The 18031-nt window shown below is 34.5% G+C and overlaps 3 protein-coding genes across 5 annotated transcripts; all 3 read left to right on the top strand.

The window, feature by feature from the left end:
- Nucleotides 1–3275: 3275 nt before the first annotated feature.
- On the top strand, nt 3276–8024 carry LOC140771838 (glycolate oxidase 3). 3 transcript variants are annotated; one of them, XM_073113600.1, is made up of 13 exons: nt 3307–3360; nt 3468–3514; nt 3688–3841; nt 4507–4631; nt 4956–5002; nt 5375–5452; nt 5780–5904; nt 6404–6470; nt 6558–6620; nt 6882–6951; nt 7060–7160; nt 7388–7492; nt 7666–8024. In XM_073113600.1, exons 3-13 carry the CDS (start codon nt 3705–3707, stop codon nt 7846–7848), a joined length of 1101 nt encoding a protein of 366 aa, XP_072969701.1. In that variant the 5' UTR covers nt 3307–3360; nt 3468–3514; nt 3688–3704; the 3' UTR covers nt 7849–8024. The 3 variants fall into 3 exon arrangements, with proteins under 3 accessions (XP_072969700.1, XP_072969701.1, XP_072969702.1); XM_073113599.1 differs by lacking the exon at nt 3468–3514 and having other exon boundaries at nt 3276–3360; XM_073113601.1 differs by lacking the exon at nt 3468–3514 and having other exon boundaries at nt 3319–3360; nt 3647–3841.
- A 1825-nt stretch (nt 8025–9849) lies between these two features.
- On the top strand, nt 9850–13744 carry LOC140771837 (L-ascorbate oxidase homolog). Its single transcript, XM_073113598.1, has 8 exons — nt 9850–10167; nt 10246–10355; nt 11182–11452; nt 11592–11694; nt 11773–12118; nt 12474–12839; nt 12921–12999; nt 13278–13744. Exons 1-8 carry the CDS (start codon nt 9985–9987, stop codon nt 13488–13490), a joined length of 1671 nt encoding a protein of 556 aa, XP_072969699.1. The 5' UTR covers nt 9850–9984; the 3' UTR covers nt 13491–13744.
- A 974-nt stretch (nt 13745–14718) lies between these two features.
- Nucleotides 14719–17809, top strand: LOC140771839 (signal recognition particle 14 kDa protein). The gene is made up of 4 exons (XM_073113602.1): nt 14719–14821; nt 14960–15053; nt 15160–15269; nt 17372–17809. The coding sequence occupies exons 1-4, from the start codon at nt 14819–14821 to the stop codon at nt 17549–17551; spliced, it is 387 nt and encodes a 128-aa protein (XP_072969703.1). The 5' UTR covers nt 14719–14818; the 3' UTR covers nt 17552–17809.
- The last annotated feature ends 222 nt before the right edge of the window (nt 17810–18031 follow it).

Raw genomic sequence — 18031 nt, 5'->3', positions numbered from 1 at the left:
AGTCTATATTATACTACATTTAAATATGCCATAATGTATTCGGAGTGCAAGGAAATATGTCTGCATGGTATGATGAAAAGCTCACATTATTTTATAAAAGATTATACAAGGATAGAATTATTTATCTTTTGTATAAAATCTTACCCATTTCCAATGCAATTTAGTATTCTCCTTCACTTTAAAATCAACTTTACTACACACTAGTAGTTTATAACTAAACACTTTACACATAACTATATTAGTATGAAATTTATTCCACAAGTCAACGCTCTCAAAGGAATACATAATCCTACATGGAGTAATAGATAATTCTCGTAGTTAGAATGATATCATATAGATCCAATATATGCAAAGAAATTAATATAAGAAACTCCGGAAAAAAAAAAGCATCTTAATGCATGCAGATGTAAACAAGTTCATTAAAATGCATTTGTTATTCTTTGGCCTAATTCTGGAATAGAATATTTAAGGAACGAGAAGGAGGTATCAACGTTTATATTTTATTGAATCTTGTTATATGTGTATGTCTATCTTAGTTGGTTTTGGATTGCCACTGTGTCTCCTAACATGATTAGAGCTTCACTAATCCGAGTTTAATCCTCTTTGGTATAAGAGAGTCATTGTACACTAAAAAAAAACTTTGACATTGTAACTACACAAGACTTTTGGTTGTGTTTGAAGGTATACATATATATATATATATAGTAGTTACAAGACTTTTGGTTGTGTTTGAAGGTATACATACATACATATATATATATATACATACATACATATATATATATATATATACATACATACATATATATATATATATATATATATATTAGCTCATATATAGCATTTCGCTGCGAAATAAACTTAATAATTGATCTACTTGTTGGTTTATAATTTTTATGTCTGCTTGAAAAACTTATATATTAACTTATGCGTGTGTAGTTTTTCACTCTTGACCTAATTTCGAAGAAAATATAGATGAACAACGTGTCGAAAAACTTAATATAAATTTTTGTCATTTTTAACGTGAGATTTTGCATCACCAAAGTATGAACAATTAGATGAGTCATCAAATTAGTTAATTCTAACTATTTTAATTATGTCTGCTACTTAATTAAACAGTACTGTCCTCCTCAAGTGTACGTAGCATAAAGATAGCAAGGAAGACAAGTCAAAGATAACATGCTAAGAGTCTTAACATTAATCACTGCCATGAGGGAAAAAGTTTCAATTTTGATACTGATGCAAAACCTATTTCTATATGTATTTATTTCTTTTAATTTTCTTTTTCATGTCAGCATTGCATCTTTTAATATGACAGTAACTACAAGCCATTCAGATTCAGATATAGCTGAGTATTTTAGATGGTTGGTTGGAATTTTTATAGGTTTTTTGGAGCTCTCAATTCCATGCATGCAAGATGATAAATACAAATGGAAGATTAATTTGATTAGAATACAAATCCTTGAATGATAAGCTTCAAAGTGTGAAAGCAAAGAAGTGGTGGAATCTTTACAAAAAGGAGGCAAAAGAAGTATCAAAGTTTGCAGGAGATTTCTCTCTTTATATATATATATATATATATATATATCTTCTCAAAGATTTGGATGTATGTGTTAAACAAAACTGCATAAAGATGTTAATCTCTTACAAGGTTTTGTATTCATGTCATTATCTTAAACAACATTCACATTCTATTATTGGAAGAAGAATACAATCTATGTAAGTTATCTGTATACAAACTCTATACCACTTACCAAGCTAAAACTGTGTGCTGTCTTGGTGCCATGCATTAAAGATTCTTTCATTTATTTTTCTCACAATTAGCCATGATCTTGGACCCCACTGATTGTTATCTTCCAATCCATGCAAATAATATAAACTGCATACAGCTTTCACTTGTCCAGAACTGGTCAGTTGCTTGTTCTTTACTTACTCTTTAATAATTGGCTATAAACTATTGTTCATTTGCACATAGACTGTTATTTATATTTTATGTACAAACCTTCAGAATGCCCATGCATTTGGTTTTTCTGTTAAAAAACATACTGATTATTATGTGATCAGTTTTTCAATATTATCAAGTGATGGGAGATATCATTATTATTGAGAGAGTTAAAATGTCACCACAAATAAATAAGAGAATATATGTAAAAATAACTATAGTTTGGAGAATCTAGATGCAATTAATCCTTTTAAAAAAAAAAAGAGTTCAAATGAAACCAAGAACTATCATGTCAAGTTTCCTTCTTTAGATGTTGGGTGACTTGATCTTATCTATGTCATGCTACATATGGAATACATATGGAAGTATTATTATAAACTATAGTTAGATGAGATTTAAATGATTAAAAGAAAAATCAATAGAAGTCTCCTAAAACTATGATTAGAAAATACAAGTGGCCTTTGATTCTTTGATAGATAAATAGTCTCTTTAAGTTTCTTTCTTTGTTAATGAATGAGTTGATCTTATTTTTCTCTCATGCTCCATCAGGAAGTACTGTAACTAGAATTAGATAAGATTTAAATGATAAAAGAAAACAATAGAAGTCTCTTAAAATTAAGATTAGCAAATACAAGTGGCTTTTGATTCTTTTAAAAATCAGGAACTTCTACTGTTATGATCACCTAATAATTTGGAACATTATTCATGAATTCAAATCCAACTGTTTACCCAAAAAAAATTTACAAACAACAGCTTACTACAATTTGTTTATAAATAAATAAATAATGTTTTCTGTTTTTATTATTTATAAATAGACCCAAAATATCAAGTCACACTTTAATAAACAGATATAGTCTTAACTTAATTATAAAACCAAATTAGACCTCCAAAACAGTAGTAAAATCACATCTAACCACTGAATTCTAAAAAAATTAATGAAAGATAAAGGAAATATATTAAAAAAATGATTTTGAGAGAAAGAAATATAATAATATTATTTTGAGATAGATCAGGAAAAGGCAGGGTTTTGTTTATAATTTTCTCAACAACAACAAATAAAATAATAGAAAACAAGAGCAGTGGGATTTAGCCTTTGATCCAAATTAGAATAAGTTTAGTTGGATTGATAGCATTTAGAACAATTGGAGACTTGTCTTGGATTTGGGTCCAGACAAGAGAATCTAGTTCCCACGTTTAAACTTCCTGTAATAAATTTCTCTGCTCACGTGTACACGTAGTGATTAAAAAATGTCAAGGTTTTAGCTACTTTTCTGTGGTTTTATTATGCCAACTCACGGACTCATAAGACGACACACTCGCCTCTCCATAAAATGCCGTTCATCGCTTACACTTCGGTCCACGCACGCAGCCTCTCCACCTCGGCCGAGTTCATCACCTCCATCTCTCTCCTCCTCCTTGTAAGTTCTCTTCTCTTCTCTTTCATGGGTCCTTTTATTTTGCTAAAAATGGTGCGTGTTTAGCTATATTTTGATGCTATCTTTGATGGGTCTTGACGAAAAAAAAGGAAAGAAAATCATACACGGCTCTTCTTGCTCTGCGTTTGATCAGAAGGTGATGGTTATGCTTGTGCATGTTGTCAAAGTAGAAGTAATCTGAGTTGTTATAGTGTTTTGCTTATAGATTTCGTTTTGGCAATGGATTGGTTAGAGTTATGGTGCGGTTGATGAGATTCTTGAATACTAGGTTATGGATTTTGTGATGGTTATGGGCATATGGGTGTATAGGGCATATCAATAACAAGATGGAGATCACTAATGTTTCGGAGTATGAGGCGCTTGCGAAGCAGAAGCTGCCGAAGATGGTCTACGACTACTATTCATCAGGTGCAGAGGATGAATGGACCCTCAAGGAGAACAGGGAAGCCTTCTCAAGGATCCTGTAAGGGTTTTTCTATTGTTTTTTCTTTTTTTTCCCCATTTATCTAACTATAGCAGTCTCTTTGATCTTTCTTTGAAAGAGTTCGTATAGCATTCTGATTCTAAGATCAGGTAAATTTGGCTACTGGATGGTCTTCATACATTTGATGTGACCCAGATACATTTTTGTTCATATTGACCTGAGAGTTTCAGAAACTTCGAGTTGTTTATCTTATGCCACACATAATTTATGATAGAGAGGCCTACTTGATTCAAGAAAAACTCAGATGATGCTAAAGTGGGGCCCATATTGAACTAATGAAAAAACTTATCTAGAAGGCTGGAGTACAAGAAAAAGGGAGTTTAGGTGGAGTAATGGTCTGAAAGGTCAAATATGACGAAGGATACACGTACAACATAACATTAATTGTTGTGAAGAAACCTTCCAATTTTTTTAATGATAGTAGAGAGACAGGATCATCTATATACTTTGATGAAGAATCCATAGATTTATCTGATATAACTGATATATGTAAGACTCTTACATATTTGAGATGGATATTCTTGTGGTCAAACAATCCAACTCTGAGAGTAAATGTTATAAACTGTTAGATATGATGTCTCATTGTCGGCAATATGCAGCTTGCAATTCAATTCACTTACTTGATTTTTATGGTTTGATACTAGGTTTCGGCCCCGTGTACTTATTGATGTGTCCAATATTGACATGACCACCACCGTTTTGGGATTCAAGTTATCCATGCCCATAATGATTGCTCCCTCAGCCATGCAGAAAATGGCACATCCTGAAGGTTTGTCCCTATGGTATTGCTTTTCTCATCTCAGAGAAATTATAGTGAATCATGTTATAACACCCATACGACCCTTAATCCAACAGTTAACTTGATTGATCGTTCATTTGTTTAAACAAAGCTTCAAAAATCGAAATATGAATAACTTCTTTGAGCTTCCTTTTTTGTGTCAGAAATTCAGATATTCTATCTATTTGTCTATGTAACTATTGTATTAGCTCTTTGTATCAGGTAGACAGGTGTTCCATCTATTTGTCTATATAACAAATCTATCTACTTGTCTTGTGAAGGATTGTCTCATACGGAAATTTATCCGAAATGCAGGGGAACTAGCCACAGCAAGGGCAGCCTCGGCAGCTGGGACTATAATGGTTTGTCTCTCTTATTCATCTCTTGGTACATGAGTTGAATTTGGCCCACAACCGGAAGCACTTTGAAGCTTATATAAGATCAAAGTTGTATTTTCTTATCTTCAGCATCTCTTCAAATCTACTTAAAGGAAAAAAGTAGCTATGTGGTTGTATCTGTCATTTTCCTTTGGCTCACTGCAACATATGACCTACTGTATTATACCCTTAAAAGTGTTCCAAATCTCAGATTGTGTAGAAGTACACCCAAGAAATTTTATTGCAGCAGCTTCCTCTGTGTCATTCTAGCCTTGCCGTCTTCTCTCTTATATTTCAGTATATTTTGTTTAAGTTATTTCGTTGGTGTTTCTCACTCACTTGTTTGTTTACTTCCAGACATTGTCATCATGGTCTACTTGCAGCGTGGAAGAGGTTAATTCAACAGGACCAGGAATTCGCTTCTTCCAGCTTTATGTAACTATTCTGTTAACCTGCTCCATTAACATATATGTTTTGTATGTGGGACTGTAAATGACTGCCTCAATTTTAATTCGAGCAAGTCTGAACTGACCTTTTATTATCTGAAAAAGCACTTAACAGGCTTTTCTATGAGATTAGCCTCAGATCACTGACTTGACTTTGGCTGTTTTAGTTAATATAATCAGATAGAAGCAAATTACAAAAAGAAGAGTTTGGGTTGTTAATAAAGAGTTTCATTCATTTGCAGCCCTATTTGTGTATTTTGTTAGGAGAGCTTATTTTGCATGAGTTCCACTCAAATCACATTTCTCTTCATGTTAGGTCTACAAGGACAGGAGCATAGTTAGGCAACTGCTCAGAAGAGCTGAAAGAGCTGGTTTCAAGGCAATTGCACTCACAGTAGATACTCCAAGACTTGGCCGTAGGGAAGCAGACATCAAAAATAGGTAGGCCTAATAAATTCATCCATCGACATATACCAGTGATCTGCAAATAGTCTTGCTGATAACTCTGTTGCTAAGTAGTATTCTTTATCTATATACCAATTCTGCAGTGCATTACATAAAGATACTTATATCCTGGAAATTCTGCAGTACATTACATAAAGGAACTTATTTTACCTTCCAGAGAGACCACAAGATAGTAGGAAGTACAAAAATCAAACACAATTCCAAGATCAGCTTCTCTATTTTTGTTCAAAGCCTCAATCGTAGAACTTTTCAATCTTTTCTATAGTAAGACTTAAGGGTCTAAATTCAGCATCATATCCTCTTCTTCTTTAGCCTGCCTCAAGTGATCAGTCCATTGGCATAATCTATACTATCCAGAAGAAATTGTGAAAGTCAAATTCTTTATTTAATTCAAAATATTTTCTTAATTGTGTCTAAATCTACAAGAAATTTTCTTCTTTCAGAATCGAATTATCCTATACCTTACCTATTGCAGATTCACTTTACCTCCATCTTTGACACTGAAGAACTTTGAGGATCTAGATCTTGGCAAGATGGATAAGGTTAATTGAGATTGATTCACTTTTCTGTACTCCTCCGACCTGAATTCTTTCTATTGTAGTTATTCATATATGTATGTCATGCTGCAGACAAATGATTCTGGCCTGGCTTCCTATGTTGCTGGTCAAGTTGACCGCTCTCTGTCGTGGAAGGTATATTTATTACTTAAACTGACTGGTGTAAATTAGAATATCAACATAAGTATGCAAACCTCTATAATTATCACAGCGAGGAATCTGTTTATGCTTTCTAAATAATATGGCTTCAATTTCTGGCTATAGAAAGTTCGTTATGATGCAAATACATATATAATGATGGTGCAAAATACAAGTATAATAAAGTTATCCTTCTGAAATTTATTTTTGCCGTGTTGATGAAAGTACATTTCTAATATGGCAACTTATATTGAGCAGGATGTCAAATGGCTACAGACAGTTACTTCATTGCCAATTGTAGTGAAAGGAGTTATGACTGCAGAAGACGGTAACTGTTCAGATTCTAAAACAAATCAGATTTCATTGAGCTGAGGAATTATCTATTTCCTATACATTGGCAGTATAACGAATGATCTAACTCTCATTACACATGCAGCAAGATTGGCCATCGAGGCTGGGGCTGCTGGTATCATTGTGTCCAATCATGGAGCTCGCCAGCTAGATTATGTTCCCGCAACTATCAGCTGTCTGGAAGAGGTATACAACTTCTACAGAATTGCTCCACGACTATGCATTATATAATGAAGAATCTCCATTCCTTCTGAGTATCTAACATCCAGCAGTTTACAAAGTCATAGATGCTATTTACTTTGTCTATTGGAATTATTAACTGTTAGTTTTGTATTGATGGATAAGTTGGTAACTACGACCGTTATTTATGTTATTAATACGTATGTACTGATCTCTATGTTCTCTGAATTCAGGTTATCAAAGGAGCGCAGGGACGTGTCCCTGTCTTTCTAGATGGCGGGGTTCGCCGTGGCACAGATGTTTTCAAGGCATTAGCTTTGGGGGCTTCTGGAGTATTTGTAAGTACAAAAGACGGAACGAATAGGAAAAATATATCTAGTTTTCAACATCATGTTCTAGTAAGCCTTGACATTACTGCTGCAAAATCTAGTAGTATCATGCTCTTATATTTTCATCACCTTCAAGCAGTCTTCTCAATTCTGTCAAGCTTATATCATAATCTCAATCTCAGATCGGACGGCCTGTTCTGTTCTCATTGGCCGTTGACGGTGAGGCTGGTGTGAGAAAGATGCTCCAGATGCTTCGCGATGAGTTAGAGCTTACCATGGCGCTGAGTGGTTGCACCTCCCTGAAAGAGATCACGCGCAATCACGTCATCACCGAGGCTGACAAGTATCGCCTTGCTCGGTTGTAAACTTCACAAATCTAGAAGAGTGCTTATTCTTATTAGTTTCAGTTATATCTGCAAATAAGTTGAAGAACTCAGTATCTTCTTTGTTTTGCTCTAGCAGTATATTAGGAAATGCTTGGAATATATCTAGTTATCCTCAGCAATAATAATAGATAGTTTGATGAGCATATTTATCTGAATGCATGAGCAATTCATAGATATTACATTTACAGATGATATATTTTTGTACTTTCATATTAGTAACCCACTAGAGAAGATTAAACTCAATAGATACATAGAAAATATACTAGCAGTTTCATGAAGAGAAAGGCAGCCGACGATGATCATCATAAGGATACGAGCGGTTTGCAATGGAAGAAGATAATGACGAGGAAGACCAAAGACGTACTTCTCTGTGTCTACGGTGATGGTTCTTTTCCATCTCTCGCTAGGCCGCCCATATGATAGCTCTAGCTACCCATCAACTTTATTAAGTCATGATAATAGTATTACTAAGTTAATATTATTAAAAGTCGAAATACGCTAAGAAGTCCCAAGTGCAAATTTTCTCTCCAATAAGATATGGTAATTGAATTTTCCTTTTATTGTTGTTGTTGTTGTTGTTGATGTTGCTGAGATAAGGGTTGGAGGTGGCCACTAACAAAGCTTTGCTTTTGCTTTTGAACACCATTTTCTTTCCTCTTTGGACCACTTAGCTCTTCTGGTTGAATTGCCAAACAAGTAAGAGAGTTCTTGACCAAACTAGCCCTCCCATATTTTGTTCTATTGTTATACTTTAAAACTTAAATACGAAGATATACTGAGTTTCAATCACATTAGAAAACTGTTTTTGAATTCTGTAAAAAAGTTAAAATCGCTAAGTAGATTGTTAAGTGTTACAATCCATTCAACCAAACGGGGATTGCTAAATATAAATTACTTTCCGGCTTAGTGATTTATATAGAAAGATTTAATACGATAAAACTCATTCAGTCTCCTATTTAACGTAAAAAAAGAAAATTTGAGCCGGTTTCGAGTCCGAACTCGAACCTGAACCCGAATCCGAACCCAAACCCAAACCCGAACACGAAGATAGTTCAGACCGAGTCGATCAGGCTTGTTATATAACAACCAAAATTTTGATCAAAATCTGGCCGGAGAAATTATGATATCTTATCCTACAAGAAAAAAAAAACTTTAAATACTTTTTCTTTTTATTTTATTTTTGTTTTAGAAAGAAAAATACATCTTCCATGTACACTAGGTGCTGGTACTAACCATGATAAAGTTCATCTAACTCATATTCCTATTATAATATTAGCTAATCTAACAATATATTTATTAGCCTCACAATAAACATACTTAACAATAAAGCAAATGTTAGGACTGCGAATCTTAGTCTAGTTAAGTCAAGTATGAACCTGAATTAAGCTATTTGCAAACCGAACTTAAGTTGAGCTAGTCCGAACAATTCTTTTATTTCTGATACATCTTTGAGGTATTGTCCATTGGATTTGTTTAAACCTGAGTACTTAGTGCTAAACTCAATTTAATAAAAAGGATATAAAATATTATCTATTTACAAAAGTTTGGATTGAGATTATAGTGAGGATAAGAGATTGAGATTGAGTTAAAAACATATTTTATTCGGATTGGACTTGATTTTGTACAAAAAATTAGAAAATAATTTGGTAAGGATAATTTAGTTGGTAGAGATAAATATTTCTAAGAGATAGATATAAATTAATGAATACAAAACGTGTATGATGATATATGGGTATTGAATTATTATTTTATAGAAAAAATAAGCAAATTCTCAAATACCCTTCTTTTATAAATTTTTAATTTTTTAATTTTTAATTTTTAATTTGTCTTTTTATTTCAAGCACTAAATTTTTGCCTTTTTATAAATAATATTTATTTTATTTATAAGGTATGTAATAAAATAGGGTGATGGCTCAGGGGTTTTAGTGTAATTATCTCTAAAAATTTTAGATTATATTTTAATCCAATAGTGTCAACGAGACCTTTCACTTCTTAATTACTACTACTTTCTCTCTCTACTTCGGATTTTGTTCTTAGATTTCTCGTGCTATAAGAACAGAGAAAAGTTTACAAAGAGACCTGCAGCAAGAGACGGAGAAGAAGAGTTTGTGAAGGATGGAAAGGACCTCCTCCTCCTCCTCCTCCTCCTCCTCCTCCTCCTCCCTCTTCCTCTGCCTTCTTCTCGTTGCAATCTTCTCTTCTTCTTCTCCTTCTCTCGTGAGATGTGACGACCCATATAGATTCTTCACTTGGAATGTGACATACGGTGATATATACCCTCTTGGGGTCAAGCAACAGGTGCCCATTAATCTTCTTCTTCGTCTTCTTCTTTGAATGATGTGAGTTGTTGTCTTCTTCTGAATGATGTGAGTGCAGGGGATATTGATCAATGGGCAGTTTCCTGGGCCACAGATTGAAGCTGTGACCAATGACAATCTTATCATCAACGTCTTCAATAGCTTGAGTGAGCCCTTCCTTATTTCATGGTGAGTTGTTGATTTGTTTTTAACGAGTTTTTCCAATTTCTAAGATGCATCCTAAAATGGGTCAAACGTGGGGTCTTTTTAGATTCTTTAGCAAAGCAAGTGCTGATTTTTATTTTCTCTTTTAATGCTTTAATTAAACAATGCAATCCAGAATGCAGTGGGCCTTATTAAAACCAAGTCAATGAGTACAAGGACTTGTTTGGTGAACTGCCTATTTAATTATTCACCAGTTATTAAATCCAGTAGAGGGGACACAAAGTCTGCAATAATAAATGATACAGTGAGGTGCATTACTATGGTTGGATTTTCGAGGTGGATTTAAATTTGTTTCCATTGGGGGTTTGAGAACCTTGAGGCAAGAAGCTAAGGCATCGCCTTGTTTGCCTGCAATGTGTTTGTCTAGGAACAAGAGACTCTGTCAGTCAGATTGGTTGATTTTTTTTAATGGTCTTGTTATTAATTTTCTATGCCTAGACTTGAGTTTACAGCTGTTCTTGTCTTTAATCCACACAGGGTGTTTAGATGAATTATTTTCCAGGTTTTAGAGCATTATGCTTCTGTCGAAAAAATTTCATGTTCTCACATACTTCAGACATTCCTAAGCAGAGAACTAACTATAAAGGAAGTAATTCCTGGATCTTCTAAGTTGCACTTCACATACTATTTAGTCATTTTGCATGCTCGAATTTGATACATTAGTTTTCCCTTTCCTGTCACTATGTGCTGATACTAATGTTACGCAATCGTCAACAGTGTCAGGATCGAGTGAGAGTTCTTACATTAGATGTGAACTATTTGAGTGATTGTTTTCTATTCTCTTTTGCAGGAATGGCATCCAGCAGAGGAGGAATTCATGGGAAGATGGTGTTTACGGCACTAATTGTGCGATTCCACCTGGAAAGAATTTCACATATATCCTTCAAGTGAAGGATCAAATTGGAAGCTACTTCTACTTCCCCTCTCAAGCCTTTCACAAGGCTGCAGGAGGCTTTGGCAGCATCAGGGTCCTTAGCCGTCCTATGATCCCTGTGCCATTCTCACCTCCTGCCGGAGATTATACAATATTGGCTGGAGACTGGTTCAAAGCTAACCACACTGTATGTGTATTCATTCATGCATGCTATCTTTTATGTCTTGACCAAATCTGACTATGACAACAAGTAAATTTTATCAAAAATTATGTTCTTTCGCTTGTTTTTTTTCTATAACATTGTTGCATAATTTAAACTTTTTCAGGACCTGCAAACTATCTTAGACAGTGGGCATGATCTTCCTTTCCCTGATGGACTTCTCATCAATGGCCAAGGTTTAAATGGAAATGTTTTTACAGTTGAACAAGGTAGATCTATTTTCTTGCCTTGCATTGCCATTCAAATATTTTGTGATCTTAATTAATAACGCCTACTGGCTTTTCCAGGGAAGACGTATCGGTTTCGGATTTCTAATGTAGGTCTAGCAAGTTCGATAAATGTAAGATTTCAAGGCCACGCTATGACTCTGGTTGAGGTGGAAGGGTCTCACACAGTTCAAAACACGTACGATTCACTCGACGTACACTTAGGCCAGTCTTATTCAGTTCTTGTCACAATGGATCAGCCAGCACAGGACTACTACATTGCAATTTCTACGCGTTTTACTGATCCAGTGCTCACATCTGCTGCCATCCTTCACTATAGCAACTCAGCTAGCTCGCCCGTGGGACTACCACCAGGAGGACCTACAGATGAGATAGACTGGTCCCTTAACCAGGCAAGATCAATTCGGTAAAGTCCAGCTCCACCCCTTTCTGTGGTTGATTCGTCATCGACTGAATTATTAGAATAAACGATACACTGATTTGTGAAAAAACTTCGCAGTTATTTCTGACATTATAGAACGTATGCTTGGACCTTGAATTATGTAAAAATCCTTTGTAATCTAATGGTGAAATCTATTGCCCTTAACTTACAAGACACATGTCTGATATTTAGGTGATACATTCTGAATGTAATACTGAAACTAAATGACATAACTGATGAGAATAATTTGCTGCTTGATCAAATTCCTTCCTTTGTTTTGCAAATCACAAGTCCTACTTTGCGACTGCTGATCTCATTTAAACTTTAAACTTGAAACCAGACGGAATCTGACAGCAAGCGGCCCGAGGCCAAACCCACAAGGCTCCTATCACTATGGATTGATCAATACTACCCGAACAATTAGGCTTGCGAATTCTGCACCAGTCATCAATGACAAGCAGAGATATGCCGTCAATAGTGTTTCATTTATTCCATCTGATACACCACTCAAGATTGCTGACTTCTATAATATCCCTGGAGTGTTCACACTTGGAAGTATACCTGATAATCCAACCTATGGTGGAGGCTATCTTCAGACATCTGTTATGGCAGCTGATTTCCGTGATTATATCGAGATTATCTTCGAGAACAGTGAGAATTATGTGCAGTCTTGGCATATTGATGGGTATTCCTTCTTTGTCGTCGGGTAAGTACATTGTAAAAACTTCTCAACTTCTACTCTATCTAGTAGTGGAATGTGCAAATGAAAAGTTTTACCAATTGGCAGAATGGATGGAGGACAATGGACACCTGCAAGCAGGGACAACTACAACTTGAGAGATGCTGTTGCTCGCAGTACCGTACAGGTATAATGCTGTGTGTTTTGGCTAAAAATCTCCCAGAAAGACATACATCCTATTAATATTGAATGAGCTGAATACTTAATACAAGATTCAATTAGACTTCCTAGGAAGGGCCAGCTATTTCATGTACCAAGATACTTGTAAGACAAATGAAGTCCTGAATTCCAGTAGCAGAGATATGAAAAAGTTCACTTACTTGGAAGTGTAGATAAAATCACCACATATAGCTGAAATTTGGCCAAAAATGCAGATCTAATATAGATTTCTTCTTTCTTTTTCAGGTGTATCCGCAATCATGGACTGCGATATACATATCATTAGACAATATGGGCATGTGGAATATAAGATCAGAGAATTGGGCCAGGCAGTACCTTGGACAACAATTCTATCTCCGCGTATACTCTCCAACACATTCATCAAGGGACGAGTTACCAATTCCAAGGAATGCCATTCTCTGCGGTCGGGCTTCAGGCCGACGAACTAGGCCACTCTGATCCATGACATATCTGATTAATGTCTGTATGTCACGAAGGGGTGACATATTCTTCCTAGAGATTTAGAGTAGGAGATGCTGCAGCTTAGGATCTTTTCATACCATATCTTCAAGATTTCAACTGTTCTTTTAACTTGTATAATTGAGAAAAAAATTGCGGTACATGCTTTTGTTAGTTCTTATATTATGACAATCAGTTGCTTCTTCTCTCAAATTTGTAACTGTTCTTCTCTTATAACTTCATTCTCGTCATAAGATAAGATCTTGTTGCTACTTTTAGTTATAGGTTTTTTTGAAAGTATTGGGGATTATACCCCAATTAAAACTACTTCTTGTTGTCAATCTATGATGCCACTTTCGGATTAATCTTACTTTCCTACCACAAAGTTGATTATTGTTTTCATAAATCCGAGTCATAACAACATGCAACACATAGTTATGTTAAACAACTAAGTTACACGTAATTTAATCTTTTTGACTAATATGTTATTTTTGTTACGTAATGTGGTTTTTATAATTGGTACTAAAAAGCAGGCATCGAGTATGAAAACGAGCAATTATAGCTGTTAGATTAGGATTATAAATTTTAAAGAGGTATTAAAGTATTTATCAACTGTGATAAATATGATTAGATTTTAATTATAAAAAATTATCATTTAATACTAGGCAATTTAAATTTGATTCTTTACTTTCAAAAGAGAAGACTTCAATTTAACTATAATTCTATATCTTTATCTGTTATCAAATTTTAGTTTAAATTAATCTTAAATAACAAGAGATATATATAAATAATTAAAAAATAATTGAAGAGATAATTCATTAAGCTTTCATCAAATTGATTATATATATATCACTCTCGGTTAAGATTATATATGTCATTTATTTCATATATTATTAAGATAATATCATTATTAAAAAAATAACTTCTAGATTGATATATTTTAAAAATAGATAATTATATCCTTCATGATCTTAACCGTTGGATCCTATCATCGAGTAGATTGTGTAATTCGACTCTTTCTTTTTCTTTATAATTCTTGTTTAACATCTTAACGTTATTTTGACTTATTGATATAAACTAAATCTCCGTTCTGCTAAAGAAAACGAGGGTAATTTAGATATTTATAAATTATTTTATATATTATAATATAATATTTTTTAATACGTACTAGTACTAGGTTAAAAAAACTACCGGTGTGTGAATTACAAAATAGATAGGGTGTGGTTTGTAAAATTCTCTATAATAAATTCCACGTTCGCGATCCCAACTCGATCTCCGTAAACGATCGAGAAGCCCTAGAAGCAAAACCCCAGCACAACATCGAGACGATGGTAAAGCGCAATACCTCTAATGTTGTGGTTTTTCTTCCGATCTTGCTTTATTTCCATCAAATTGCAGTTCCGATCGCCAAGTGTCGTTTGCTTTCCATCAGATCGAACCCTCGATTCACTTTCCTTCTCTATCTTTAGGTTCTTCTGCAGCCAGATCCGTTCCTTAATGAGCTTACAAGTATGTACGAGAGGAACACGGAGAAGGGATCTGTTTGGGTTACTTTGAAGCGCTGTGAGTCCTTTCTATATCATTTGGTTCTGTTAAATTTTGGCCTTGGAGATTGAAATTTTGGTTTCGGCTTGGCTTCGGTTGAGTTTGACAAGGTTGATTTTGTTAGCATGTCAAAAGTCTAAGGCAACTATGAATAAGATGGCGAGTGCAGGAGAAGCTATTGAATATAGATGTCTTGTTCGTGCTACTGATGGAAGAAAGACCATCTCCACTTCGGTATGTTTGTTGCTAAATAACCTTCTTTTAACTGTCCTGGCCTCAGTTTCTTCTATAATTTCTAGTTTGGTGGTAGATGATAAATTATTGTATTTTTCACCAAAATAGATTTTAGTTTGTATTTAGCATTTCATTGCAATTAGAATACACAATAACATTCTGTAAGTTTATAACTTTTAAGATGGTTAAAATTTTGGTGCCAACCCCATGACCGAAACCAAAATGTTTAATTTTAATTGGAATCCAGAACCTCTTTCAGAATGTGTTCATTATTGAACTTGGGTCAAAACAGACTTATAGGATGAGATGAGATCTTTATCTATATGGTCAGTTGTGGTCCTCTTGTTGTGTTTGTCAGTTCCTATATAAGTTTGACTGTGGTTTCGAGAGGTCATATAATATGAAATGAAGTGCTTCAGTCATTAGATGGCATTGATGGTTAAGGCATTACTCTCCTGTGTCTCCACTTGTTCAGGTTGAGTTATAATGGTGGTCCTGAGGTAATGCTGCATAGTCGGTACTTTATGTTGAAAGGAGAGTTAACTGATTGACATGAAATTCTTGAGTGGACAGAACTGAATTACCTTAAAAGGGAAACAGAGAGTCACAGCATTTGTAACCAAAATATTAGCCTGTGAAAGCCAGGCTCACCTGTTTGGTTCTTCCAGTATGATGAGAATGGAGAGCCGAAACTCTTTTTAGCACATGCATGATAGGACGGGAAAAAGATCTTGTTGAAAAATATGGATAATTCCATTTATGCTTCTCTAAACTATTTATATCTTCCACATACACTCATTGAACATTTTTTTTTTACACATACATTTCGAAAAAAAAAAAAAGTTTGAAGTATCCGTATAGTTACTTTTTCTTCTTGGTTCAAAGGGGTATATGTAGATAATTTTCTTATTTCAGAGGGCGTATGTGGGAAATAAAAAAGTTTAAATAGTGTATGTAAAAATAGTAATAGTTCGGAAATCTAAGTAGAATTATCCCTGAAAAATTAGGCATAAGTAACTAATGTAGGGCAACAAGTTGATCGTGATCAACCAGATGACAAGGAAAGGCATGGTTATCCATATAACTTTATCTATTAAGAATTAATGTTGTAAATCATTGTGAGAACATGGAAACATGATTTCAGGGGTAGAAATGTACAGATTATGCTTTTCATTTTCTTATTTCCAGGCAGATAAAACCCTCTTTAATCAGTACTGATATTATTAGTTGTCCAGCAAAGATGTTACTTGTTTTGTCCAATATGCGGTGTAATCTGTAGTCTTGTTGATATACGTAATATTGCCTGTAAAACTATGCATGTTTAATATAAGTAGATCCAGATCCTATGCGCCACTGTAACCAGGTTCAAGAATATGACATGCTAGACACATACATTGTCTATATTAAGAAACAATGGATCTCAACCGAATCCATAAGTCTTGTCCTTTGGTTTTAGTTTAGTGTGGCAATGGGAAAACATTTATGCAAAAACTTGAGTATGGGCGAAATATGGAGAGTAGGACAGATGAGTAGCTTACCAGAAAAGATAGAATAGAAAATGAGTGTGTTTGACACAAGGCCTGAAGGTAGTAACTGTAGAGTATGGTTATGCGAGAATTGATTGTGATAGTTTTGATATCTCCAAATTAGATGGCATAGTTCATCTAATGTGAGAGTGATGAGCTTTATGTTGTATTTGTTGTTGTTTCATTGCAGTTGAGGGTGATCAAAATTATGCTTGAAGTACTTGAAGCAGAATTTTTGGTTAATTGTCATGAATATTGCTGTTGATGTACACATCTCTTCCTTTTTCAGCAACTGTTTAATGGTACATATGTTGAGCAGCCATTCTTCCTCAGTTTGATCAATCAGTCATTCTTGCCTTACGAAGATTAAAATATAACATCCTTTGAAACCATCTACGATTGTTACATCTTTTATTTCCTTTACAACTCTGTCATCATTATTAAAACAAATTATTAGAATATAAGAAGGTTAATGTAAGCTTGCAAATAATATTTACCAGTTAGGCTTATCCTGGAGGATGTTATCATGGTCTTGTCCTGGAATATGTAATAATATTGGAATGCTGTATTGTCCAGCTCTCTGCTAAGGATCACCAAAAGTTCCAAGCTTCTTATGCCACGATCCTTAAAGCTCATATGAGTGCTTTGAAGAAGAGGGAGAGGAAGGACAAGAAGAAGTCTGCTGAAGCTGAAAAGAAGCCGGTGTCATCCAAGAAGAAAGAGTCCTCAAAGAAGCCTGCACCCTTAAAGACCTGAATTTGAGTCAGATTTATTTGTTTAGCTCAAATATCGGATTGAAATTTGGAAGTTTTGGAGATGCTATCTTTTTCCCCTGGCTGTGTTGCGCGCATGAGGAGAACTGTGGATACTGTAAAGAGTCGCGACATTTATTCCATCTTTGTCGAAGTACTTTTGACACAGTTGCATTTGGCGGGTTGTATTTTTTGTCAAATTGCATCAGTTGGACATGTCAGTGATAATTATTTTCATTGGAAAGAAATCTCTACTCTACAATTTAGTTTTTAACTACTTAAATTATTTCTGTTTTGTCAAATTCTCCTCCCTGCAGTTTTAAATTAATTGGAAGCAGCTAATCTGAGTGATTGTAGAGTGAGTCAATTCTACACGAATTCTCGAATGCTAGTGATTGTGTAGATAGGACATCAAAATGATGCAAGATGGCACTGGTTGGGGACAAGAAGTTTAACAGACTAGAGCTGCATGAATTTTTGAACT

This window comes from Typha angustifolia, chromosome 12 (genome assembly GCF_048772165.1).
Source record: "Typha angustifolia cultivar Huaian chromosome 12, ASM4877216v1, whole genome shotgun sequence".
NCBI classification, from domain to species: Eukaryota; Viridiplantae; Streptophyta; class Magnoliopsida; order Poales; family Typhaceae; genus Typha; species Typha angustifolia.
Note: the sequence above shows the minus strand (reverse complement) of the source record. Positions and strands in the feature narration are given on the sequence as shown.